Source organism: Cottoperca gobio, chromosome 3 (genome assembly GCF_900634415.1).
Source record: "Cottoperca gobio chromosome 3, fCotGob3.1, whole genome shotgun sequence".
In the NCBI taxonomy this organism is placed as follows: domain Eukaryota; kingdom Metazoa; phylum Chordata; class Actinopteri; order Perciformes; family Bovichtidae; genus Cottoperca; species Cottoperca gobio.
This window is the reverse complement of record NC_041357.1, coordinates 10,357,257-10,383,767: the sequence shown is the minus strand read 5'-3', so window position 1 is coordinate 10,383,767 and position 26,511 is coordinate 10,357,257. Positions and strand designations below refer to the sequence as shown.

The 26,511-nt window shown below is 40.7% G+C and overlaps 2 protein-coding genes across 4 annotated transcripts; one reads left to right on the top strand and one right to left on the bottom strand.

The window, feature by feature from the left end:
• Positions 1-352: 352 nt before the first annotated feature.
• On the bottom strand, positions 353-8,637 carry traf6 (TNF receptor-associated factor 6). Of its 3 annotated transcripts, none has more exons than XM_029458490.1 (8): positions 8,457-8,637; positions 6,239-6,820; positions 5,746-5,896; positions 5,101-5,259; positions 4,898-4,969; positions 4,023-4,100; positions 3,584-3,904; positions 353-2,762 (listed from the first exon to the last, which is right to left on the bottom strand). In XM_029458490.1, the coding sequence occupies exons 2-8, from the start codon at positions 6,565-6,567 to the stop codon at positions 2,157-2,159; spliced, it is 1,716 nt and encodes a 571-aa protein (XP_029314350.1). In that variant the 5' UTR covers positions 6,568-6,820; positions 8,457-8,637; the 3' UTR covers positions 353-2,156. The 3 variants fall into 3 exon arrangements, with proteins under 3 accessions (XP_029314350.1, XP_029314339.1, XP_029314360.1); XM_029458479.1 differs by having other exon boundaries at positions 6,239-6,567; positions 8,457-8,636; XM_029458500.1 differs by lacking the exon at positions 8,457-8,637 and adding an exon at positions 8,358-8,405 and having other exon boundaries at positions 6,239-6,567.
• ttc17 (tetratricopeptide repeat domain 17) lies at positions 8,546-26,099 on the top strand. The gene is made up of 25 exons (XM_029458463.1): positions 8,546-8,794; positions 9,440-9,529; positions 9,832-10,001; positions 10,160-10,271; positions 11,619-11,750; positions 12,134-12,243; positions 12,350-12,497; positions 13,361-13,500; positions 14,063-14,223; positions 14,705-14,817; positions 14,988-15,140; positions 15,494-15,609; positions 15,805-15,961; positions 16,171-16,242; positions 17,653-17,877; positions 18,803-19,022; positions 21,003-21,122; positions 22,022-22,311; positions 22,441-22,594; positions 22,706-22,826; positions 23,482-23,641; positions 23,894-23,977; positions 24,621-24,740; positions 24,847-24,990; positions 25,157-26,099. The coding sequence occupies exons 1-25, from the start codon at positions 8,624-8,626 to the stop codon at positions 25,286-25,288; spliced, it is 3,615 nt and encodes a 1,204-aa protein (XP_029314323.1). The 5' UTR covers positions 8,546-8,623; the 3' UTR covers positions 25,289-26,099.
• The last annotated feature ends 412 nt before the right edge of the window (positions 26,100-26,511 follow it).

Sequence of the window (26,511 nt, the reverse complement as noted above, 5' to 3'; positions counted from 1 at the left end):
GGATGTTTTCAACATGATTTTTGAGTGTGAAGTTTGTCATACTTCTTAAGAAACAAATTCACTTCATTTATTTTCATTCTTTTTACAAGATTTACTAAATCATAATCATCTGAAAAAAATGTTTACGTCAAGATTTCAGGTCACATATTTATAAAGCTCGCTGTTGTTGGAAGACAAGACTACTTTAACTTCATCTTTCTTATAAGAAATATTGTTTTACCAAGTTTCTTCAGTGCAGCAAATGGTTTAAATGAAACAAATATACATACATAAAAAAAAGGAAATGTTCCAAGTACATTAAATATATAAATAACATAAATAATCAATAAATATCAAATATCACTACAGTGACTGTGGGTTTAAGGAAGCTTTGCTTTAATTCAAGGCTATTTGCGTCAGTATTTGATCATATGCTAAAGTTCATGCCCAACAACATCTCATGCAGTTATTAACATCAACAGTAATACTTTTTTACACAGTCAAATCTCTTTGAATGGCATCATCACAATGCAATGTTACAAATGGGAGGACAAATACTAAAATAGGAAATACAAACTATAAATGACATTAATGAATGTAAAGGCTGAACAGGCAGCGTATCGGTTTAAAGTAATGACCAATGATGTTGGATCGATGTGAACTCTTGAAATATTGTTTGTGGTAACATTAGGTAGGAACTTGTGTATATGGAGCCATAAATTCTGTCAAAAGCTAAATGAGCAGCTTCGTGAAAAATCCACATAGCATGTATTATGAAACAATCTGCAGTGTGAGGAAACCGGGGAAACAGAAACTCCATGTTTTTACTGATACTGGTGAAGCATGAAATGCTGGATTTGGAATGCACATGTCTGTTGCTCTTCCTATTCCTTAAAATTACCTGACAAAAAGTACCCTGTGGAGTTGACAGAATACACTGAATGCATCATTGACCAACAAATGTGTTGAATGCATTTCCTGCCTCGTAAATCATTTGTGAAGCAGAATTTCCGAATGTTTTACGTTTCCAAACGCCCACACATCCATACATCAACTAATAGTCTTCTTCATCCTTTGCTGGAACATTACTAAGTTGCTTGCCATGTTACCGCCACCAAATATCCAGTGAAACCATGGAACGTCACATAACCCTCCTCTTGTTTGATGGACATGTCTAGGCCTGTTTCTTTGCTTTGAGTGCTGCTTCACCTTCTCCAGTTGACATGGACAGTCCCCTATATAGATATATAAAAATAAATGGATACCGTATTTCAAGATAGCAGCCCGTTCATTCCAATGTCAGTTGTTCACCTGGCGCATACACAGAAAAGAAGTTCTTCATGTTTCTATGTTTTTGAATCCATAGAAATTGCACATTAGAATTGTTCTCTGGCTGAGCTGGCCGACTATCAGCACACATGAATGGCATGAAAATAAGATGCTAGATGTTTAAGTTTTGCAATTTCTTTTATATGATTTGGTATGGGAAGATATCCTTTTGGACCAAAGCACGTCACATGACTCAGAATTCCAACTGTGGCCAATTTGCTACAAAGCCCAGCGCTGCTCCTGTGGGATACTTCCACCTGCTCGTCTTTTTCTTCGCTTTTAATGGCTTGTATGAACTAGTAATTATATCACCCTCATGCCCCTGTGCATACATGTGGATCTTTGTTTTCCTCCTAGTAGAGGATGAGGTAAAAATATAGCGCCACTAGTAGTCAAAAACTCCACAGGGTATCTTTAACATTCAGTGCTGTCGCCAACAACCAGAACAAGAGCGCAAAGTCTTGCAGTAATATTCAGTCTGCAAGCAGCAGTGCACGTCTTAAACTGCTGCTTCTGAGCGGATTAAACATTAGTGATTATCTAAAAGTTTTTAACTTCTGAAGGTTGCTGACTGTTGGTACCTTGTGGGTGAGTACATACATTTCAAATATATTTTAAAAGATTGCACTGTATATGTTTATTAAAACAAAAATCAAACTGACATTTAAAAGTTGGGAAACAAATAAATACTAGAATACTTGCAGTGTCCAAATTTCAGATGGGTGTGAACGTACAATTTCCTCCTCCTGGTATGCGTTAATGAAAACTAACTGAGTCGTATTCAAACACGGAAAGATCTACCGTGCTGATCTCAGCATGATGAGAATACTATAGATATGACTTTGACTTTAGTCCCTCGAAACCGAGGCCTCCGGTCCTCTAGGCTGCACCGTTGGTCCCTCACGGTGAAGCATATTGTCAAAACGCGGTGTCACCTCACAGCGGATGAGTAGAGTGTCATCTTTAACAAAAGCTCTCTGACTCAGCTGCTGCAGGTGCAGAAAGGTGACGTATCCAAATCCTTTGGGGTTGCGCTGGATGGTGGGCTTCTGGAAGGCTTGCAGGTCTGGTTTAGTCTCCATCACCTCCATGTGGTTCTGACCCTCGGGGCCCTGGTCTAGAATGGCAAGGCGGATGGTGCCCTGGAACGGCCAGGTCAGCTGCCCATCAAAAACTCCTTGCATGGTGTGGACAAAAAGGGAGATGTAGTTGGAGCAGCGGGGGGCGCTGGGGGCCTGAAGGTGTAAGCGCAGGCAAAGCTTGTAGCCTGGGCGTCCTGTGTAGAAGCCGGGGCTGTGCTCAACCACTGGCACTCCTGCTTCCTGGTTCCGCAGGTGGGCAGAGAAACCTTTGAGGCGCCAGATGAAGATACCGTGACACTGCTGGGACTCCAGCTCCTTCACCGTCTCCTCCAGCATTGACACTCTTCGCCTGATCTCTGCAAGCTGGCCGGACTGCGGAAAGAGATGGGACAATAGTTCAGTTGACAAAGGCTTACATGCATCTACACAAGAGGCGTAGCATGAGAAGTTAGGCACAGTGTTGAGTGTAGGTCACCTGTGTTTTGGCAGCGCTCAGACACCCGATCATTTAGATTACGCACGTAAAAAGAAGAAACATGTATGGGAACCGTAAAAATACGTCTTTACAAGGGTACAGCGCGAGTGTCTGTGTAGACAGCTGTATAGATTCAAATAGAAGGGGGGGTTTGCTCCATCGGACGTGCGTAAGAGGGACTGAAAAGCGCAATCCTCTGCAGACACATAGTTAAATGTGCTCAAACAGGTAGAGACAATGTGCTTCCAAAACAGCTGAACCATCTGACGGTTGATGATGAATGCACGGCTAAAACATGATGGATTTTTACTAGAGCTATATTCTTCTACAGAGCCAGTTTTACATCTCCGTTTCTCCTCCTTATTCACCCTTCCCACCGACAGGTCTAAGGTCTAATGAAAAAAACTAAAAAGTACAAAACATAGGGGTATCTCTACCATGTACGACCATTGAGACACTGAGCACCACACTAGTATGAGGCGGAGAGGTACGAACTAGTTCTACATTAAACATGTTCTGTGTCAAGAAAATTTTTAATCTAATGACTGTAAGTTAAAGTCATTGATCTGCTAAAACTTCATATTACATTGCGGCACTGTCTGATAAATATGAGATGGAAGGCATGACAGAACATGCAGACAGGCGTGATCTATCACAAATTGTGATAATAGATTCAACATACAAACCACATGCGCATATTTGTACGCTCTAGACTTACCTGTGTTTCTTTTAAGATGATGACCTCACGCAGCTGGTGATCCTGCTTTACCAATCGTCCATCCATCTCCCTGAGTCTCTGTATCTCCTCACTAGGCTGACACGGGGCACAGTTGTTGCTGCTGCAGCTTGCAGCTGCTCTGGGTCCACTGCAGGCTGATGCTGCAGCTCCTTGATCCTCAAGGGAAACAGAAGGTCCTGGCGTCCACAGTGATTTGTGTGTAGTGCCATTGAGGCTGAGGCCACGCAGGAACTCAGCCATATAGCGCATGTGCATCTGTGTGAACTCCTGCATGTGCTGAGCCAGGTTGTGGCGCTGCATCTGCAGAGGCAAACAATTTGTCTTTGTGACATCTGGTCTGCAGGGCTGATGGGACTAATAACAAACTCAAGGATTGTTCTTTCAACAGTTTGTAGAAGATTTGTATTTGATCACCTACCCTTTCCTTACACCCAAAGGTGCTAAAGTTACAGGCGATGGGTGCTTTCGGGCAATCTGTATCACAATGAGATTCCATCTGAAACAAAAACATGATCAGCTTAGCTCAAATTAGGGAGTCAGTTATTACTGTACATTTGTGGACAGAATGTAATTATGAAACTAGTTTCCTATCCCAGAAAACCATCAATTGCACTTGCTGCAGAAATCGTGGACGCCCATATCAACTGTGACATGCAAAGTGACGGGGGTGGAATGGTTCCCTATTGTTTATTGTCAAAAGAGAAGTTTCTGTTGACAGAAGTTCCCTTAAAAAGGGACACCTTTTCTTTCATTAATCATTAAGTAAACTGACAACCCCTGACTAAGAGACATATTTTATAGACATTTCACATTATATTCAATGCATAAAAATAACAATACAGAAGAACTGATAAACTGTACATTTAACCCAAATAGTAGACACAATAACTGCAGGAAGTTTGTGTAAAATGGGCACTTTTGATGCATTTTAAGAGTAAAACCAGCAATTGTGATGCATTCTAAGCACATTGTTTCCTGTGAATATTGCATCAGAGATGAGTTTTCTGTATTATTTATTTGAAAAATAAAAGATTTACAATAACACATACTTAATAGGCTTCTTTTTTTTTACTAATTCAGTGTTTTCTTCAACCTTTGACCATTGTTCTATCAGCTGTGAGTTTACATGTTAAATAATAATCTAAAAAAGTCGTCTTATGCTCCTTAAAAAGTGAAGCTTGGGTGACCCCTGGTGGTTGGGAACCAGCGTGTTAAATGATTAACAATTCACAAATATATAAAAACATTTTGATTTCCCAGAGGCCTTTTTCATGGCCCGTTGGTATAACTCACCTGGTCTCTGATCAGATCCATGTCACAGTACTGGCACTTCACATTAGCAAAGGGACACTGCTGCTCATGAAGCTGAAGGAGCAACCAAAACAGATTGTAAGGAGACTAATCCCCACTGACACACAGTGCAGCTGTGCGACTGTCCTATGAGAAGTATTCTGCAAAAAGCAAGAGGAGCTAGTAGATGAGTGAGTCCACATTACCTCTCTCTCCTCGTGAACAAAGGACGCCACACAATCTGGACATGACACAGGTCTCCTTTTGCACTCGACAGTGGTGTGCTCCTCGAGGTGGCTCTTTCTCACAGACTGTTGGCACTGTGGGCAAGGCACCGTGGCAAACTGACAATGTGCCAAATGATTCTGGGAGGAAAATAACACATTACAAACAATGCAGTGCATGTTATTGTGTAGTAAGACAGCAGTCGTTCACATATAACAATTGCATTGTCCACACCAGAGAAAAATGCAGTTCTTCATTTGGCACGCTTTTTTTTAATATGCCAAAACAAGGACGTATGAGGGGACATGTTGGAACAGTGAGAAGGAAGTGTCTGTGCTGACTGTGGATGTGTTGACAGGGGACGAGGCAAACTGAGCTACCAGTATCTTACAGTAGCGATGGATCAGCCATAAATGATCACAATTACATGTCCTGCTATCATTTATGGTTTATACAGAATCACAAACATATCTAACTAATCACAATTATCGACATATCATTCAAAACGTACTATGCAAGCCAATGTCATTTGATATTCTGGATTGTGTACTTAACTGATCTGTTTTCATGTTCTCGGTTGAACTGCATTCAAAATCAGAGATGCCTGTCAATCGTAAAATGCTCACCTCTAAACGTCGGAGCTCCATTTTTTCAGCACAGCCAGAGTTTGGACAGCGAACGATTAACGATAGAATCTCCCGTTTGGCAAAGTTATCCGGAAACAACTGCTCTTCTAACAGCCTTTCATTGTCCACAGGGCACCTCTGCCCCGCATCACTGTTTTGCAAGAGGAAGAGAAGTAATCATTTAGGTAACGCATTAAGTTAGTGTAAAGGCCCTGTCACACAGTTCCGTATGGTAGAAACGTATGCTGGCGCATATGAAAATAAGCATATACAATGTATATGAATGTATACAGAGCCTATTGATAGCGTATCACGTACTTATACAAAACATATCAGAGCGAATGGCCAACGTATTCGAAGAATGCCCACCAGATGCATATCGCATACCTAGCGTATTCCTGTGTGACAGGGCCTTTAGTAAAAATGTTGCAACATTTAGACACATACTGTACCTAGAGCACATTTATTTTCAGAGAGCTGCATAATAGCATACCGAATGGATTTCTCAATGCAGTTCTTGCAGAAACGGTGACCACAGGGGGTTTGAATGGCATTCCTCAAAGCCATGAGGCAGATAGGGCACTCATATTTACTCTCTAAGGGTGGGTCAAACTCCACATCATAGCCCTGGATGGGGGCAGTGGCCTGAAGACTAGCGGAGGTGCTGCTGATGAGAGTGCTGGGGCTCTCTGAAGGGCTGAGAAGCGATTCCCGCTCCTTTTCCAACATTGCCAACGCACAGACGGACAGCTCTCCACCTACAGCTCCTTCTTCATAGCTGTCCTCCTCCAAACTCCTCTTACTGATTTCAAAGCAAGCCATCTGTGGAGAGTGAGACACAACATTTAGAGATCAAAGGGTGAAAATGGCAAAAAGAAATATGGCCTTATATTGTCTGTTAATATTTATCGTTTTTCCAAGTTGGCATCAGCAATTATTTCCATAGTTTCCTCGAAAAAATCTCAGCAAACACTTTCAACACAGCTGAACAGGTTTTGTATCAAGGGATGGTATGATGCAACTCTCTTGCTGGTATCGAGAGCATCCTCCCTTTAACTGTGGGGTGCGGCCATACCTAAGATCAAGCAAAAACAGCAGGACACAGTGGTGTGTATTGCATCAAAAATCACAAGCCAGAAGTTACCACCCTTAGGCTACAGAAAAAGGGACAAAGGATTCTACAGTACTCATCTCACCCTACTAACCCTCTTTTTCTTCCTCCCTTCTCACCATCTTTTCAACTTCCTTGCTTCTTTTAAAAAGCAAAAAAGAATGAAAATACAAATATTAGACCTAGAACAGCCATGTTCTGTAACAGCACTTAACCAGAGGCTGCTTAACTCACAAGAGGTGTTTTTATTCTCTACCATAAGAAACTTTAATGCTATATACACAATAGGGTTGCAATGGTATACCGGTCTCACGCTATACAGCAGTATTAAAATTGACGGTTATCATATAGTGTACATTTCCTTATTTACGCATTAAAATACATTGTAAATTGATGAGGATATTTTACTGTTAGCAGTTAAATGTTACATGATATAGTGCTGCTAACATGTAAACTAACATGCTTTAGTTATATAACATTTTATAGTGAGATGCGATTTTCATTCCTTTAAGGGTCATTGTAACTGATATTAATGATAATAATAAAAATAATAGTACAGTATACCGTGATACTGGAAAACCGGGATATTTTCTGAGACAGTTCAGTAGTACCGTGAAAATATCATACCATTACAACCCTAGGACACAATAGTACACATCCTAGGTTTATGGAGCTAATAGCATCTCTATCGAATGCTTCAAGGCTAAACTAAGAATGATTTTCATTATAGAATAATGAGTCAATTTGATTTACAAATGTGGTGTGATGGCCTAGTGGTCTAGTGGTACCTCTTCCAAACAGAACACCAAATGGTCGTGAGTTGGTCCTTGTAGTTAGTTCATTGTAAGTCGCTCTGAATAAGAGCGTCTGCTAAATTACCTGTAATAATAATTAATTACAAATAATTGATTCATCATTTGGTGTGTCAGTGAGGTGAGCTATTACATTTTAATTAATGTTATTACATTAGTTCATCATAGCTATTTATTATCAACTGACACAAATCTTGAATGCTCAACTTGATTATTTCCTCTTCTCGTAATTCTTCTTACATGAAGAAATATACTGGGGATTTCTTAAAACCATTACATAGCAGCTAACATTATATTCATTAAGTATTCATAGAAACCACATCTAACGTTATTACTCGTACCGTTATCATAGGATAGATATCCAGTGATTTAAAACTGTAAAATATATACGTTTCTCGACACATACACTAGTTATATATTTTAATAGCAAGTCACTGGTGATGTGAACTGAGGTAAAGCTACACCTATAATGTGAAGTAAAGTTCGATATTTAGCACTATTCAACAAGGACTTTACTAAAGTGGGACCAAAGCTAACACTGAGATCATTGTACACTCTATTAAATCACTATTCATTGCACACAATGAATAATGCTGGCAATGTTGTCACTTGATGCCATGCCCCTGGATGCGGAACTGCAACTTTGAAACTGACAGTGCTAAAGAGCGATTAAGAGAAACGATACTGACCAAAAACAGCAGGGACAGCAAACACACGTCCTTTCAGCAACAGCGGTAATAAAGTATTGACTATGTATGTAAATGTTATTCTTATATAATACTACCCACCTTTGCCTTGAAAACGTCTCGAACTTTTCGTTTCTACAGAGTTTCCTGTTTTCTTTTCCAGACGTCATCAACACTAACCTGTTGAGTTATTGTCCGTGGCGGATGAGAGCGCCGCCGCGCGGCCGGAGGCCGCGCACTGTTGCCACAGAGCAAAATGAGACAGAAAAATGGCGGACCTCAGGAAAATCTGTCCTGAGTCTTTGCCCTGTCGTCTAAACTATTCGCGAAAAACGTCATTCCAGGGGAATCTTTTCATCATACTCTGCATACTTATAGTGGACTCCGGAGGAGCTACGACCCATTGGGTTGTCACAGAGGATGGGAAAATTCAACAACAAGTATGACAGTTAACGCTAGCTCATTGACCTGCTAACGCGAACGTTAGGTGGCTAGCTTGTAAAGCTATAATCATTAGCATTAACGGCAACGTTTTGTTATGTGGTTTGTCAACATAATTGTAATAGTTAATTTAAACTTGGCATACTAGTATGCCAGTTTTGGTAGTGTTACATACACTGACAAAGAAGCATTACCAATGATTTTGTTTGGCTAAGTCGTTTAGCTTACACTAGCTACCTCAAACCTGACGTTATCAATAAGTGTTTGAGATCAAGCTGACCAATATATTACAGGCCCATGTCAACGTCCGCGTTGGAAACAGCGTATTTATTATGCTAGAGATAACATTCATTTGGATTGGTGTCAACTACCAGCAAACCGCTACCTTCATTCAAAGAGACAGACCGTGTTAACATTTATGTGACAGGCTTTGGGGCTCTCATAGGCTGAGTTTGCAATTTCTAACGTTACATCTGAAATTAGAGTTGGATAGACTATTTCCACCATGACTCAATAGAACTTGACATTAATGTCCCTGGATTAATACGCTTGTTGGGTCTATTTTGCATTCACTGGGAATGAATATATGAATATGTTTACTCTATTCCAGTCCTTACCGCACTGGTCTTGTTTTTTTGTTACAGGTTGACTCGCCTTTGAATCTGAAGCATCCACATGACGTTGTTATCTTCATGAGGCAAGAGACTCGTGTTAACTACCTCAAGAAGCTGGAGGTGTGTGGGTTTCTCTTTGTCAGTGTCATGTGCAAAGATGTTGTCAGTGTGTCTGTATTTAGGTTCCCCTTCTCATTACTCTCTCATTAACAACATAGTTTCTTGCCTTCAGATTAATTTGTGCTTTAAATATTTTACAGTATGTCAATTATGTTGGAAGAAAAAGAGCATTCTCTATTGGAACATAAATATCCTTCCATCACTACTTTTTTCATTGATCAGCGTTGCTTATTCTGCCAGCTGTCCATTTCCTTTGCTTAATAGTCCTCACTGATTGATTGTTCTTGGTTATTGTTGAGCAGAAGCAACTTGTGGCGCAGAAGATCCACATTGAGGAGAACGAGGACAGAGACACAGGGCTGGAACAGAGACACTACAAAGAGGATGGAGACTGTGTCATGGCTAAGGTACCACTGGGAGACCTGGACCTGTATGATGGCACTTATATTTCCCTGGAAAGCAAAGACACCAGGTAAGCTCTCCTCAATAAAACACATAATTTCCAACATTATTATCATCTCTACAATGTTTCTGTAAATAGGTCAAGGCATAATTGAAAGTGTTTTTAGCATCTCTCTATAATTATGATGAAATTGTCCTCTCAGAGATTTTTCTGCTCTCCTCCTATAGCCCGGAAGACTATGTGGATTCCCGGTCAGCTCTGCCCCCAGATCTAGAAAAGCCTGAATGTGCGAAAGTGTTTGAACTACCTTATAGTATCCATGCTTTCCAGCATCTCAGGGTGAGTAAAGGCCGCACTTGTCAATAGTTTGCTCAGAATGGAACACGATGGGAACGACTCATGATGATGAGTACCATCTAAGTTGCTTTCATCACCCAATTAATATTTTGTTGGATTTAGTAAGCCGATAAAAACATCTTTTGAGAATGGCGATCCCCTCGAGGTATGTTTTTAGATTTCGACCATTTTTATTTATCAAATGTAAGCATCCTGTTGGGAGTGCCTTTAACCCTACATTTAGGGTGTTTACAGTTTCAGTGGGAAATTATTTAAATAATGTAAGAACAGAGATATACAGGAGAGAATAATATCCAAACAGAAAATGGGCTCACAGTTAAATCAGGCATATGCAGATATGGGATGATTATCAAAGATGGCCTTGAAGTGTGAATTTAAGGGTTTATGCCGGTGGTGGCTTTGTGCAGTGCTACCAGCAAAAGCAGTCTGGTACAGGGTTACTGCAGCATCAGTTTGTCACTAGAGCAATTTAAGCATGGACAGAGTTCAAGAGCACACAAAAACAAGATATAAGATGTTTTGTTTAGCTCAACCAATCTTATCAAATAACATGCAGTGGTGATTATTGTAATTATCTTCAGTTTTGACCTTAAGAGCTGGAAAATGGAAAATGCAATCTAAAGGCCTAGAGTAGAGGGAGTTGCATGTCGGTAAATTACATCCCAATAATCCAGAACTAAAAGGAGGAGGAGCTCAGAGGGAAGCTGGCTGTGTTTCTGCGCAAAAAACTACGCATCTGTTGCAGTTTATCAACAAGTTTGTTTGTTTGTTTGTATAATAATAATAATATGTAAATCTTTCATCCAGACATTTGTATTCTGTGACCCTATTTTTTATCTTATATATTTTTAGATATGTGAATCATTCTCTATAGATCTCGAAAACACCTGTTTGTATCTTGAGGTTGCATTCAAGTCAAACAGCAATTTTATAATTGAGGCCCTTTGGTTAAAGATTAAAGGGTATTGATGTTTATATTGGCAAATAAAAATAAACAAAGTTAATATTTTGTTAGTCAGAGTGGAAAACCAGTATCACTTTGCCACATTTCATTCAGTCACCCATTTATTGTCTTAACTTGCTTCATCAGGTTTAGAGTCCAGAGGGTGGTCACCAGTAAATCATATTTATTTGAACATAGTTTTCAGATATTTAAAATGTGTACTTTGGAAGTTGCTATGCTGTTTATCTAGTCGTTAAACACAAACAAATTCCAGTTATCCCTGCTGTCAGCTGAGATCATGTGTGCTCTGCTTATTATGTACACAACAGAGATGTAGCCTTTGTGTGACTGTTTAGTAATTGACTCTTCCCTTTTGTCTGTTCCAGGGTGTACAGGAGAGGGCAAACTTGACCTCCCCACTGCTTTCTAAGGAGGATCCCATTTTTAGTTCATTGTCTCATAAGCTGGGCCGCAGTGTTGATGATGTGGGCCATCGCATCCATCAAGGGTTACTGAGGGTGAGGCCGGCCTGTACAACGTTGCTTCACTAAACTACACAAATATTACAGACTTTTTTATTGAAATGGTAAAGTCTGGAATATTCATAATATCTGCTAATGGGGAGCAGACCTGTATTTTTAGGATTTTGTGTACATGCGCGTCTTTGTATACATGTGTATTTATCGGCCTTCCTCGCAGTCAGCATCAGAAAGTCTGTGTGGTTTTTTAAATGTTTGAATGGCACCAGTGTATTGAAGCAATACTCTATAGTACTGATAGTCTGTAGTACTACTTGGAAACAACAAAGATTCCATAGATAGAAGTCTAACAGTTAGCAGTTAGTCCTTCGAAGTAGTTTTTAAAAAAAGTGTGTGTACATCTTTATGATTGTGTGTTCCAGAACTCATCGTCCTGGGTGCTGTACAACATGGCGTCATTTTACTGGCGTATGAAGAACGAGCCTCAGAGGGCAGTGGACTGTGTGGTGCGTGCTCTACACTTCTCCCCGAGGTAAATGTATACAGTAAACTGTAAACTGCTTATTTTATCAGACTCCTCACAGGTGTTCATATTCTCTTACTGTGTGTGTGCGTGTGCGTGTGTGTTTTTCTTGTAGGCAGCACAAAGATGTAGCCTTGGTCAACATGGCCAACATCCTGCACCGCGCCCATTTCTCAGCCGATGCTGCTATTCTTGCCCACGCTGCCCTGGACCTTACGTCAGATCTCTTCACCAGCCACTACACCTTAGGCAACATTTATGCTGTAAGTTGAAGAAAGAAACATTCCACTGCAGTAGACACTTGTGTTTTTAAGCCAGAGACTTACCATCTATGTATCTAACCAGTTAGTATGGTGTTAACAGGATCACAGCTATTGCTTACACAATTTGTCAGTGCTCTCTTGCTTAAGCTAAGTACACACTAAGTAAAAGCTTACAAAACAAGAGTTTACTGACTTTTGTAGTCTACTATGAAGAGCTATTTGAAAGTAAAACTGTTCAGTTAACTATAGCATTAAATAGATATGCTGGTAGAGCAAAGTAAGTTGGACACATGGAGAATTGCTATACTTTGTTCCCCAACTTGTTTTGCTGCCCACCTGTCCTTACCTATGCTGATTTTTAAAATGTTTTTTAAGAAATATACAAAGCTGATTGAGTAAGCGTATTTTTCATTCCTGTACTATTGTTACATTAGCTCACAGGAGAGTGATGTGTACCTAAAACGGTGGCATTTTTCTTGATACGGATTGTTGTTATCTAACCATCTGTATCTGAGATACAGGGTTCCCATAACACAAACGAGACAGAATTCAGCTGTCAGCAATTTATTTTGTACTTGTCAGTAAAGGTAATGATTATAAACCCTAAATAACAATATTTTTTAATTTGTATATGGACTTAATGAAATCATCTGCATTTTAATTAACCTATATTTACATAACACTTCTATTTGAGTCTCCAAAGCTTTATACAAGGGTGTGGTACTCTACATATATTTAGTCTGTGCTTAGTTCTTTTAATTTTGTTACAGTGTAATTTCTACAAAACACAAATCACTCTTTGACCTCTGCTATATCCTATATCCATGGTCTGTTTGTGTCCTCTTCTATCACTGTCTGACCAGATGCTTGGGGAATACAACCACTCAGTGCTGTGTTACGAGCAGGCACTGCAGGCCCAGCCAGGCTTCGAGCAGGCCCTGAGGAGGAAACATGCTGTGCTCTGTCAGCAAAAGTTGGAGCAGCGCCTGGAAGCCCAGCACAGGTAGGCGAGCACTCGTACATACACACTCTAAGGAAGATATTCAATATGATATCGTTAGGACATTTTCAAACATGCCCCATTGCACTCATCTGTGAGGCACCAACAATAACAAACTTTAGCCCACCAGTATACCACACGTTTGATCCTGGGTTATTTCATCTAAGAAGGCATTCTTTTGTCTTCTTTCTTTTCAAAGTTAATTAAAAAGAAATCCTGGGAAAACTGCAATGGTAGAACTCTTATGATTATAACTATTCTTTATACATGGGCTTTTATGCTGGTAAGCAGTTCGGAGTGATTGGGACTGTCCATTTCTGTTCGAACAAAGATTCTATAAAACCAAATCACTTTTCCCTGTAGGGAAATGTTCCTTGCACATATACTCCTCTATGTTGCAAGAGTATGTGAGTAAAAGAAAAGTCCCTGGAGCTGGCAGAGAGTCCGAATTCTGTGCAGATACTAATGCTATAACAGGTCTTGTGGTTGTAGGATGATCATGTGATGTTCTCTGTGCGTTTCTGCCTGTCCTGTATTTCCCTTCCTCATTTTACTATATTTTTAGATCCCTGCAGCGGACACTAAATGAATTGAAGGAGTACCAGAAGCAGCATGACCACTACCTTCGCCAGCAGGAGGCACTGGACAAACACAAGCTGCTTCAGGAGGAGCAGATCCTGCGCAACATTATCCACGAGACCCAGATGGCCAAGGAAGCCCAACTTGGTAAAATGCCATGCCCATAGAACTGAGAACACTTAACACAATCATGAGGTGTGCAAAGCGTGTGTTACTTTTGGGATTTTGTATAGTAGAGTTCTTAACTGAGGAACAGTTATTTGCTTTAGTTGTTCAAGAAAGAATGTGTCGACTTGTACTGGCTGCGATTTAGCATGTTTTATTCTAGATAAATGCAGTTGTTGATAATTCTGAAAAATAAATTAGATGAAAAGGAAGGTAAAATGATGTATATCAATTTGGAGAAATTCAAAGATTTACCATTGCCGTCACAGAACAGAAGTAGCATTGCTGAAGAGGCAAGCTAAATGTGATTGTATGGAACTCATGAGAGGAAAGAGTAAGCAAGCTTACTGTGTGAGTTGTTTGAAAGGATGTGGTAGCTTTGAAATTCATGCTTATTGCTTCATACTCATGGCTTGAGTTGGCATTGCTGAGCAGCACCTGAATATTGTCATATGTGCTCCAGGAAACCATCAGATGTGTCTGCTGGGTCAGCAGCAGCGCAGCCTCGACTGCCCCTTTGACCTCCCTGTGCGTTATCACCGTGGAGATCTGTTTGAGCATGTTCACTATGTCCAAGTGAGTCTTTGAGATATTACAATGTATTTTGTGTTTATTAGCCAGGTTTTTTGTTTTATAAATGTAAAAGGGGGCCACAATGCTCAAATTCCATTTCGTTATGAAAAGATTGCGGTTTCTCTGGATATATATTAATGAAAGCAAATAAGCGTTTCTCTCTTTATTCAAAGTTTGGGGAGGAGGTGTCAGTGGCATCTAGCGTGGCGCTTGTGTCAGAGCGCAACTCAAACCAGACTGCAGCCAGCCCCCAGCTCCATCCTTCCGTGTCCGGAGACCAGGACCCTGCTGCTGCCCTCTGGGGAAGCCATCAGGATTACACGAAGGTAAGACCGAGAACTGCATTTGATTGTTTTTTTTATTTATGTTTTAAATAATTATTTGCAGGTCAGCTTAGGGACTGCAGAGTGTAAAATCAGTCTGATGTTACTTTTGACATCAAATAGGTAGTGTTTTGTAAAAAGGGTTGGCGCTTCAGCCTACACCTTTTCGTTCTGTAGAAAATAATCTTTGTTTATGGCATTGTTTTCTACTGTACTGTTTTGTTGGGAGTTGTTTGTCTTTCCCCAAATTGTTTGTGTCATTATTTACAGACTGAAATAGATTTAAATTTTATGGCATGAATTTTCAACCACGCAATTGTTTTTGAGAATGAGAGCTAAGTGTGTTTTCGCTTTAGGACATACAGAGGATGTTGTGGCCTCAGAGGACTGACTGTGCTCACGAGTACCCAAGTGTTCCCCCTGCTCACCTGCTGCCAACCTACTACCTTCCACCTGAAACACAAGGCCTCAGGTCAGTACACACTCCTGCATTGGGGTGTTTTGTGGGTACATAGTAACAGCATAGTTTCAAGTTCCTCTGAATGATCTTCACACACCAAAGCAAAGAATTCTGATTTGAATTCAAGTGAGGAAATGGTCAGCTTGTGCCTCCAGAGTTGCATATCAAAACAAACCTCATAAAACTGACTTGTTTGTGTATGTTCAGCCCAGTGGCATCTCTCCTCTATGGGAGCAGCAGTCCTCCTCTGACGGTAGCTCTGCCAAACTGTGGTCCCGTTCCCCAACCATATCCAGCCCTCCTGCCGGCTTCACTAGACTGGCCTCTGGAAGAAAAGAAGCTGCCAGATCCCTCTGCCTCCCAGGTATCTGTCTGCATGATTATCTGTATGTGTGCGCGTGATCTGAATAGGAAAATAATAATGGAGTATAATTGAGTAATGCATTCATAACATGTGCAGAAGGTTTGCAGAATGACTATGCCACTACTCTGTATGTTTGTGTATGAGTGATATGATATGTGGAACAGTGCAGAAGAATGTCCAATTATTAATATCAATATGTGTGATTACAGATACTGCAGTTACGTAGTGGAGGATGGACTCTGGAGCAGATTGGCTCTCGAATAGCTCAAGCTATGAAACAAGTAAGAGGACTCCTCACTCTGCTGTTTTATAGCAATAATGTATCTCACTCTCTAGTGTGGAATGCTTGAAAGTCTAAATCTGTAGAGAGTGGAACGTTTTCTATCTTTAAAGCTTCAATGTGTAATTCCGAGCCACCTAGTAGTTTGACATGTTTATTGTAATCTAATTTCTTCTTTATATTGTGTATTGCATTTACGCCTGTGTACAGACTGTCAGTCAGTCAGGTGGCAACAATACCAACATTTGACCAAACTGCTGAAACTCTGAGAGCCGGTCAGAAAACACTTCGGTCTTATAATCTTCACGTGGCGCTGATCATCTGCGTTTACTGGGGCACTAATGGTAACCGGGGGCTGTAGTCCGTGTAACATTACGTTAGTTTAGTTTTGTTGACTAAATCCAAAGTAGATTAAACAAGAAGCTAGAACGGACCCGCATATTCGTCTCCTCTTTCCGGTCGCGTCCCACCAGGGGAGGTTGGCAGAGCCGGCACTCGGCAGCCGCCTCCATCGGACGGAGCCCCAGTCAGCGGCTGAAGAGACTTGAGCTCAGCCAGAACAAGCCCCAGCGCCAGCAGTCACAGCGGGCTGCTGGACCTGTGTAACGGCAGCAACAGGGAGTTTGTAGTTCCCTGGTGCTGTGGCTGAACTCGCGCTAACTGCTAACTGAAGCTACACCGTTTCCTGGGGATGCCGACAGCTATACACTCGGCAAAATAGCCTCCTGGCAGCTGTGAGGACGAAGCGAGGTGGTGCGGGGGGTTTTCTTGTTTCTGCCACTTCAAATGTCATCCAATAAACAAATTATAAAACAGATACGGAACATGGCTGAGAGTCAGGCACAGAACTTATATTTCACCACGTACTTTATCCAAGTACTGGCTTTGTATCGTTGTAATGTGGGGCGTATGTGCAAATGAATATTGTTCAGCTACCGCCAGTGTTACCGAGGTCTGTGGAGAGTGGCGAGGGCCCTCCGTATGACTCAAAACACAACATTTAATCTTTGCAAATTCTGCCAACCTAGGTGTCAGAAAAAAGTCAATATAAATTGTCAAAAACAAATGTTCATCTATTTCCGCATATGGAGCTCAGTGTTTCCCCTACCATTGTCTTGGAGGGGTGCTGCACCCCCCCCCATCGGAACCCCCTGAAATTCAAGGAAAACTTTATATTTTGGATTTTGGATTTTTTTATATTCACAACTCACTTTTCACATTGATCAGGTGCTCTTCTATTAAATAAAGTAAACGCTTATGTTATTTATCTAATTTATGTGCATGTTTCAGTGTTTACAGCGTTGCTTTGCACATTCACTCCTCCGCTCAAACTGGGGTTGATATGTTGTAGTCTGAACCAATCTTAACTAATTCCTTTTCAGAGCTAATCGAAATTTCTTTGCATACATAGGCCACTCTACCCCGCTGGCTGGTCCACAATGAGGCAGCTCTATTCTGGCGGGCCAAAGGCAATGGCAGCCAAGCCTTGCAGTGCTTGCGCCAAGTGTTGAGCTCAGCCCCGCTTTCCCACCACCACGTGTCCCTCACCAACGCTGCTAACCTGCTGCTACACCATGGCTTGACCACCCACGCACAAACACTGCTGGAGGAAGCATTGGCTCTCAATGCATCAGAGGTAAAGGCACATCGGTACATAACCTGCTGGTTTTTACCCCCCTTAGAGTTTCCCGCAGAGATCCACATTAAAGTTGGATCTCATAGGTGGGAGGACAATTTAACAGGAATATGAGATGAATACTGCATAGGGAGTAAGGAGGGCATTATTGGCTTGAATATTAATAAAACTAAATTGCTGGATAATTTGTTTTGGACTGTACAAAGTTATGTATGTTTATTGTTTTTTTATGAGTGGAACAAAGTATTTGAGAGAATTAAAGAATCACAGCAAATAAATTGTCCAAAATCTTTACCTGCAATACAAGTTGTCACAACAGATACTCTGCCCTGAATACCAGTTGAGCAACATTTGAAAGCAACATCATTCCCAAACTTTGCTGACTGCAGATTCTCCACATTTCAACCCAAAAGAGAACCTAAAGCACAATATGGGGACATTTAAAATGGTTGTACTGGCTATGGCCAATGTTTGTCCAATGGCTCCGATTGATTTTCCATCTTCTCTCGGTTTCAAAATGTCTTGCTTTTCTCCCATAGACAGCTCTCTGGTCTTCATGTTGGTTACACCTTTAAAACTATAAATGCAGTCTGCACAGGCAAAAGCTGAAACTGAGTAGACAGTCAGTGCTATTTATTGTTTGAATAATCAATGTACAGGACACACCTGGGCAACGAAAAACACCTGTCAGTCACATGTTCCTATACTTTTGCTCACTTGAAAAATAGGTGGGTTCAAATAAAAGGTGCTATCTTCTAAGTTGTTTATCAGATCTAGATGTAAATACCTGGAAATAGAAGCTGAAAGACTGATCTTTTTTTCTCATATATTTCTCATATATAACTGTTTTCAGTGTACAGTGATTGTTAGTTTTAACGTATGTTACACATCAGCTAATGTTCCCATGTTCTCCTTCCTTCCTCAGCCCCACACACTTATCAGCCTGGTGAGCGTGCAGTTGGCCCAGGGCAATGTGACAGGTTCTCTGGCCTTGTTTCGCCACATCCTGGTGACGGCCCTTTCCTCCTCCTCTTCCTCCATATCCTTTGCTGGCTGTGAACAATGTCGCACCAGCCTACCGCTGCTGCGTTGTCTGCAGTTCTACCCCTTCCTTTACAATCTTTCCCATCGACTGCCCTGCTCAGGTAAGTGACTCGTACACACATAGACTTATGTTACTCCCTCTCAATTAAAATTAAAAAAAAAATACTTATAATGGACACTTAATGAATCATTAAGCTGAACAAGAGAAGCTCAAGCATTTGGAAGCTTCTCAACGCAAAACTCTTTTGTTAGTAAATCCTGACATATTTAACAAACATTCAAGGACAGAGCAGTGATTATCATCATTAGCTTAATTATCATGAACAGCCGTAGCGTGAACATAGGTGTGTAACTGACCAGGCACACCAATTATTGCCTTAATTTCATAAAGGTAAATAACAAATTCACATATTGCAAACAGTTAATGTATAATGTACCCCATGTTCTGATTGCTTTGACAACCTATTACTTCAACTCTAAAGTTGTATATACTATCATGTAGGTTTAAGACATTACTAAAAAATATTAATACTGTTTAATGAAGATGACTGATGAGCCTATTTTATTGTTCTGATTACAAAAAATAGTTGGTAAAAAGAAATTTAGCCATGGGCTCAAAATGCACTCATGTGTGGGCCCGGACAGGTTTTGCACTTTGTAATCTTAAAATCGGACCCCTCCTTCTCCCTTCACCCCCAATGTTGTCCCTAAAGCTGCAAGAGTAGCTGTGAGAAAGTAGTATGTTGTGCTTCTGATGTGAATAGAGACTGCACCTTTTTTCTTTATTCATATCAGTGGGAGTGAAGAGAAAAGTGCTTTGAAGTGGAGAAATTTTGCCACTCAATAATTTAGAACGCAAAAAATAGCTGATGCCAAATTTAGAAGGGTCTATATTTTACTTTCTAAAGCTAAATATTGCTCCCTTAAAGCACGCTGAGTACATGAGGTCACACAAGCACTTATAAAACACACACACCCACCTCAGGTCAGGGCAAAGGTTTAAATATACAAAGAAAATACACCGACCTTTCTCATGTTACATTTGTTATGGTTGTTGCCGTTTCTGCCACATTTGATCCTGTTAGGGGCATTATTACTGTCAAACTAATGGAAATAATTTATCATCATCCATAGATTCTTGGTTGTAGACAAGCTAACAACCAACAGAAGAACATACCAGTGCAACAGAGAGAGTCTTACAGGGCTGCAACAATAACAACATTCTCACATACTCCAGTGTTAGGAGGGTTAATGAAGAGCATGTTTGCAACATTACTATCCCTTGTAAAAGATGTGTCCAGACTGAAACAAAGTCCTACTAGGTTTTCCGAACTAGCTATCCATTGTATCCCTTGCCCCTATTGAGCTTTTTAAACGGGTCTCGAATGGTTCATATAAGATTGTGACATCCAGTAATGAAGTTCACAGATTTAATGTCTTCTGGCAATAGCCGGAGTTTCCAAGTTGAAAGAAATCTTTGCTAGAGTAAATTGAGACAGTGAATGGAGTCAGCAGAGTGTAGAGGGAGAGAAGCTGAAGGGACTGATTTGTTTGTTCCAAAAAAACATACGCAGTTGCTGTGTCTCGGAATATGAAATATATCACTTTCTGTCCAGGAGAGAATTGTTCCCAAGGAAGAGCTAGTGCAAAAGCTTTCATGATTTGGCTTTGGTTTAAACTATATCGGTCAGTGACATAGTAGTAATAAGAGTCATATTTATGCTCAAAAAGTTGAAGGTTATTATTTCATTCAAATTAAATATCCAAAACTTGTCTGTAATTACATTATGATAACATACATTCCCAAATGGAGAGTGGGCTAACTGTTCATGTCGCAGAATATTCATTTTATTCCAAATTTACTGATGCACAAAATGTGCATTACTAAAATGTCTATGAATATACAGACAATATATATAACATCGTTGTTTGTCACCTGTCTTTTAATCAATAATTTTTTTATCAATTTGATTTATAAATGAGTTTGTTTAAGTGCGTGCTAATGTGTTTCTGCTGCAGATCTACTGTCATAGTAAGGTTTGGATACTAAGTGTGCCTAAACTTAACTTGTGTTGATCCAGAGGGAGCTGCCTGCATGGCTGAGAAGGACCTCTCTATACAGTTGGAGGAATGGGAGGGCAGCGAAGAGAAGCAGGATGCACCAGCCATGTCTGCCATGGAGGACTCCTTGCTCTTTGAGAGTAAGAATGTGATTTAATGACACTTTCAGTGAAGAAGAAACAGGCTTATTTGTTTTAATCAACTCCACAAGCATGGTCACTATTTGATATTAGGCAGGGGTTTTCAAAGGCTGAGACTGGGATTCCCATATGACACGGCTTGGAAAAAGTTAGTTTACTTGCTTAGTTTCCCTAAATTTGTGGATGCTTATTATTTGATCCCATAGACCAGGGGTGCCAAAAGGTTGATCGCGAGTGTAGCGCACCGCTAAAACTAAATGTATATATTTCCGCACCCACTGAAATTCAAGGTTTTTTTGTTATTTTCTTGCCTTGCGCATTCACATTCCCTCCTCCGCTCTGTTTCGCTCCCACACACACACACACACACACACACACACCTACAGTCAGAGACAGAGCGGAGGAAAGGGCAGGAGTGAACTACGCACCAGCACCCCCCCAGCATTTTTTTAATACAGGTAGATCACTGTGACCTGGTCATTTTAAAAGTAGCTCACAAGCCAAATACTGTGGGCACCCCTGCCATAGACACTCAACAATTGAACAAAGATAGCCTAATATTGCTGACTACACCAAATGCATAAAACATGTCTGTTCAAAGGCATTAATTAGTTAAATCTGACTCTGGGAGGCCTCCCACTTTGAAAACCTCTGGTAAATGGGCATCTCTGTTTTCTGGAGTTGAATGAACTTCATTCAGTCAATGATGTCCTGTTATGAAATAATTGTTTTTGTGTTGACAGAAACAAGATGTCAGTTGGCTTAATTTGCTGCCCTGAAAATGTTTCATTTATCCGACTATGAAAAGTGTTTGTGTCAAACCGTTTTCTAAGTGCTCCTGTAGCTCAACAGCACTCTTATTTATTCTCTGTTCATACCTGTTACCCCTCTCTGTTCAGAGGTTATCTTGGACAGCAATGGGTCAGGCGAAGCAGCTGGACAGCAGCAGGGTTCTCCGTCTGCCTCAGGGACAGCTAAAATGGCCACCCCATTTGGTGGAGTAGAAGGGGAGGAGGAGTGGCAGCTGAAGGAGGATCTGATGGGAGCCTTTGAGGGAGCACTGGATGTTGGAGGCAAACGAGGGGACCTGCGAGGTATCCGGGTGCTAAAGAATGACCGTGTCATGGGTGCCCGTGCCGGTGGTGGGCCCTGCTTCGGGAACTGTGAGGATGACGAGGGAGCTGAGTGGGTAAGTGTACATGCCCATCCTTTTCACAACATATAATTATGTTTTGAGTTATAATCACCAAAGTGTGTGAGATATGGGGGAATGGTTTGACTGAATTGTGTATAATTGAATATGAATATTGTTCATCAGATCACCTTCCAGGTAAAGCGAGTAAGAAAGGCTAAGGTGGATGGGGCAGAGAGTGTTGCCAGCTCTGATGACGGCCTGAGCGGGGAGTCACTACCTGGAGGACATTCTGTCTTGGAGATAAGTGGGCCAACTATCCCATCACCTGGCCCTTCAGGTACCACATACACAGGCTATTGTTTTTTTTTAACGTCATGAACACAGAAAAAGCACTGATGTGCTGGACTTCACCCAACTGAGAGAGATGTCTTTTTGTGTTTTTGTGCAGGCCGCTGGAGGGACTACACAAGTCTTGGCTGGCCAGGGCCAGAGGAGTGCCAGCGGACACGAAGGGTAGACCTTACCACTGTAGCTAGCACCTGGTTGGCTGTTTCTGCCAAGAACATTGAGTAAGACTCTTACTGTCCTCCTGACCATGGTCACGTTTTCATCTTATGTTATATAACTGTGAATTTGATTGGCACTGAAACGCTGACCATGTGCACACTGTTAGTTTTGTAAGTTACAGCTTCAATGTGTCCCCTTTATGCTCACACAACAACTGGAAAAATAATATCCACAAAGCTTTTAAAATACCTGTGAAGAGTGTTTTAAGTTAGGGTCGTTGCAATATACCGGTATCGACGATAACCGTGATATTGAAAAAATAAAGTATTGATATCATGTTAATAATCCACACATGATAATATTGTTTAAATAATCCAGTGCCTCTTAAATCCCGCTTTTGTACAGTATGGTCACAGACTCACTCTCCACCTCCCTACATAGCATTATGTATTTTATTTATTTCCTATGAATATATATATATTTTAGTTTTTAAACTTCTTTTGGCCCCGATAATCTTGTAATCTGATACCATGACAGGCCTATTTTAAGGAAACACCTGTTAAGTATTTAGGACAGGAAAAAACTGGGACAGGAAAATAAAGCAGAGAAAGCAAACATTGCTGATCTTGGATCACAGCGTATCAACTGCCAAAATTCAGTAAATAAAGTTTTTTGTTTTATGTTTGATTTTCCCTTTTCTGTCTCTTTTTTCCTCAGCATCACAGAGCATATAGACTTTGCCACTCCGCTCCAGGAGCCAGCTGCTGAACCTTTATGCAACGCCAATCTCGCTGCCAGTATGCACACCCTCGACCACCTGGCAGGGGTGGCCAATCGTGCCGCCATCCACTACACCGGAGAGAGCCAACTGCGCGAGGTAGGCTGAGTTCATACATTATAAGAGTTAACATGCATACTCTTCTCTCATTATGGAGGTATTCCGATGGTGTTGTGCAAACTTATGTGACAAGTTCAAACAACTTGTGCTGGGTTGTACGAAAAACAAATCAATAGGTAGGATGTAAAACGTTCAACATCTGAAGCTAAACAACCAAGACAATCGCTGGTTGAAGAACATGCAACAAGTGTAGATGATGCTCCACGTGTCTCTTCTTGTGCTAACCCCTAGGTCCTGCAGAACCTCGGCAAAGATAAGTTCTCCCCTCAGTCCTTTGAGCAGGTGGGAACACGCATTGCTAAAGTACTGGAGAAGGTAAAACCTCTCACATCTCTTAGCATTTGTATTGAAATAACTCGTGTTATGACATCATGAATATCTGAGCGTAAAACCACAAAGGACTGATGACAGATACTTTGTTTTCCCTGTGTTTTTCCTTCCTTTCTACAATACCCAGTACCCTGATATAGTTAACTACTATTCAGTTACTAATGTTGGAAAAATCATGTACTTTACATTGTGTGCGGTGTAAAAACATATTGAGTTGCATAAACACTTGCTCATTAGCCAACTCTTTAAAGCTCTGCTACAGCTATTCAGAATACTCTATGCGCTTTCCTCCAAAACGGATCCTGACAAACTCCATTGTGAAACTTTGTACTGAAACTAATTTGGTTCTTTTAGCTACATTTGTCTAACTATTCGGATTTTCTGAATATAAGTTTTTCAGAAAAGACTAGAAATGAAAGTAGATTTTCTGAAATATAAGGGAGTATATTATTTGTGCAATGACGCTGTAAATTGTGGTTGTGAACAAAAAAAAAAAGGTGCAATTATTTAAGAAAGTGTCATTGCTGTGCATAATTTAGCTCTAACTTCCAGCCATTGTAACACCATACTTACACACTCAACTAATTACTGCAGATTTATAATTGTACATTCATCACCCTGACTGCAGAATCAGACATCATGGGTGTTATCCAGCATGGCTGCGCTGTACTGGAGGGTGAAAGGTCAAGGCAAGAGAGCCATCGACTGCCTGCGTCAGGCCCTCAACTACGCCCCCCATCACATGAAGGCAAGTTGGATATCAACTGTTCTCAACACGTACTTATTATTACAACAATTGTTTTAAACATGAAAATAATCTATATTCTTTATTTTCCTTCTGAATCGTGAACCAGGATGTGCCCCTTATAAGCCTGGCCAACATCTTCCAGAACGCTCGGCTATGGGAGGACGCTCTTACAGTCGCCCGCATGGCCGTAGAAATTGCCCCACACTTTGTTGTGAATCACTTTACCCTCGCCAACGTCTACATAGCGATGGTAATGGCTTCAGTCAAATGTTCTGTTACCGTATGATTTGTTTGCTTACATGAACCACTGCTCAGCTCTTTAAGTTTAACCACTGCAACCGATAGTCAAGGCATTTCTGAAGCAGTGATGCATGTGTCCTCATGGTGACGTGCTTCTTGTGTTTTCTTGGCGACAGGAGGAGTTTGAGAAAGCTATGCGCTGGTACGAGTCCACTTTGAAGCTGCAGCCAGAGTTCGCCCCTGCCAAAGATCGACTTAGAACCATTCAGTGTTACCTGCTCACCAAGAGGGAACGCCGTCAGCCCTGAAGCCCTGAACCAGTTGGATCACAGGAGTAACCCACAGTCATGATAAAGAACACTCACATACACACAGACACGCACTCATCTGAAGACCACACATAAGTAGCACAAAATACAAGTGTAAGAAACTTAAATTTAGTTAAAGGTGAGGTATCAATAGTCATATCCGGTAGAACTCCCCAAAGAATCAGGTCTGAAACGTCACACAGTACAACTGTAGATAATTTTGCCCCACGACTTATAATTGCAGGACCTCTTGTTGGCTAACAATCAAGAAGTTATGATTGTCAGACTGCAATGTTTTTATTTCAACCTGTGCTAATTGGAAGAAAAGTGCAAGTGTCATTGTTGAAGGCATTTTGGTACGAGGAGGTGGTTCTAAGGGATAATAACATATGGAGATGGCTCCATGTTTAAATGTAACTTCATTGGGAATTTCAAATGAAAAGATATTACAGTCTTTGTTGAGATGGTATGGAATGTGCCTCTAATCTCAGAGGTTAAAGGAGTTTGATTTGAACAATATATACCCTCAATATATCCGTTTCAGAAAATGGATGGGAATTCTCCGTTTTTTTTGCACTTATTTTCTTTATCATTCCTATTTATATGGGACCTACAAACTTTGATTTTGCTCCAAGGTAATTTAAATACAAAAGAGAAAAACTGAACTATGCTAATACATTTGCTTCCTAACTTATGGAAATCATAAGGCAGAAAAAAGGATTTGCCATTGACCATCTATAATAAAAGAAAAAAAGTGGAATCTGTATTTAATGTACAGTATTAAAGGCAGTGTGTGGATTTTATTAGTTCATTTCTCTGCGTCAATTCTTTGTCTCTGGGAAATAAATGTCCTTCTCTTTTGGACTCCATAAAGCCTCAATTAAACTAACATTATAGCATTTCACTAACACTTTACAGCCACACACTAATCCTTCATCGAAAACTGCTGTCATGAACTGCAACCTTTTTCTAGTTAACATTCTAAAACCGGCCTAATGGTGGCACTGTCCGACCTTTTAGCACTCCTATCAACTCCTACAATCTCCCGTTCTGTATGGTAGCCCAGAATGCATTCTGTATCGGTTTAAAAGTTCATTTTGTTATCAAAAACAAAACTGTCCACATAGGTTGTAGAATTGTGCATATTGTAATGGCAGCAAACAGCCACGCCATTAGCACTCTAATGACTTGGCCATGATTCAAATGTCCAAAAGTTATGCCAC

What these genes read in the sequence shown, in the direction of transcription:
- ttc17 (XM_029458463.1), top strand. Translation starts at nt 8,624, where the DNA reads ATGGCGGACCTCAGGAAAATCTGTCCTGAGTCTTTGCCCTGTCGTCTA. An exon ending in TGGCTCTCAATGCATCAGAG is followed by an intron (nt 17,878 to 18,802) that starts GTAAAGGCACAT and finishes TTCCTTCCTCAG; the next exon opens with CCCCACACACTTATCAGCCT. An exon ending in ACGCCCCCCATCACATGAAG is followed by an intron (nt 24,741 to 24,846) that starts GCAAGTTGGATA and finishes ATCGTGAACCAG; the next exon opens with GATGTGCCCCTTATAAGCCT.
- traf6 (XM_029458490.1), bottom strand. Translation starts at nt 6,567, where the DNA reads ATGGCTTGCTTTGAAATCAGTAAGAGGAGTTTGGAGGAGGACAGCTAT. An exon ending in TGCATTGAGAAATCCATTCG is followed by an intron (nt 5,897 to 6,238) that starts GTATGCTATTAT and finishes CTTGCAAAACAG; the next exon opens with TGATGCGGGGCAGAGGTGCC. An exon ending in TGGAGCTCCGACGTTTAGAG is followed by an intron (nt 5,260 to 5,745) that starts GTGAGCATTTTA and finishes TTTTCCTCCCAG; the next exon opens with AATCATTTGGCACATTGTCA.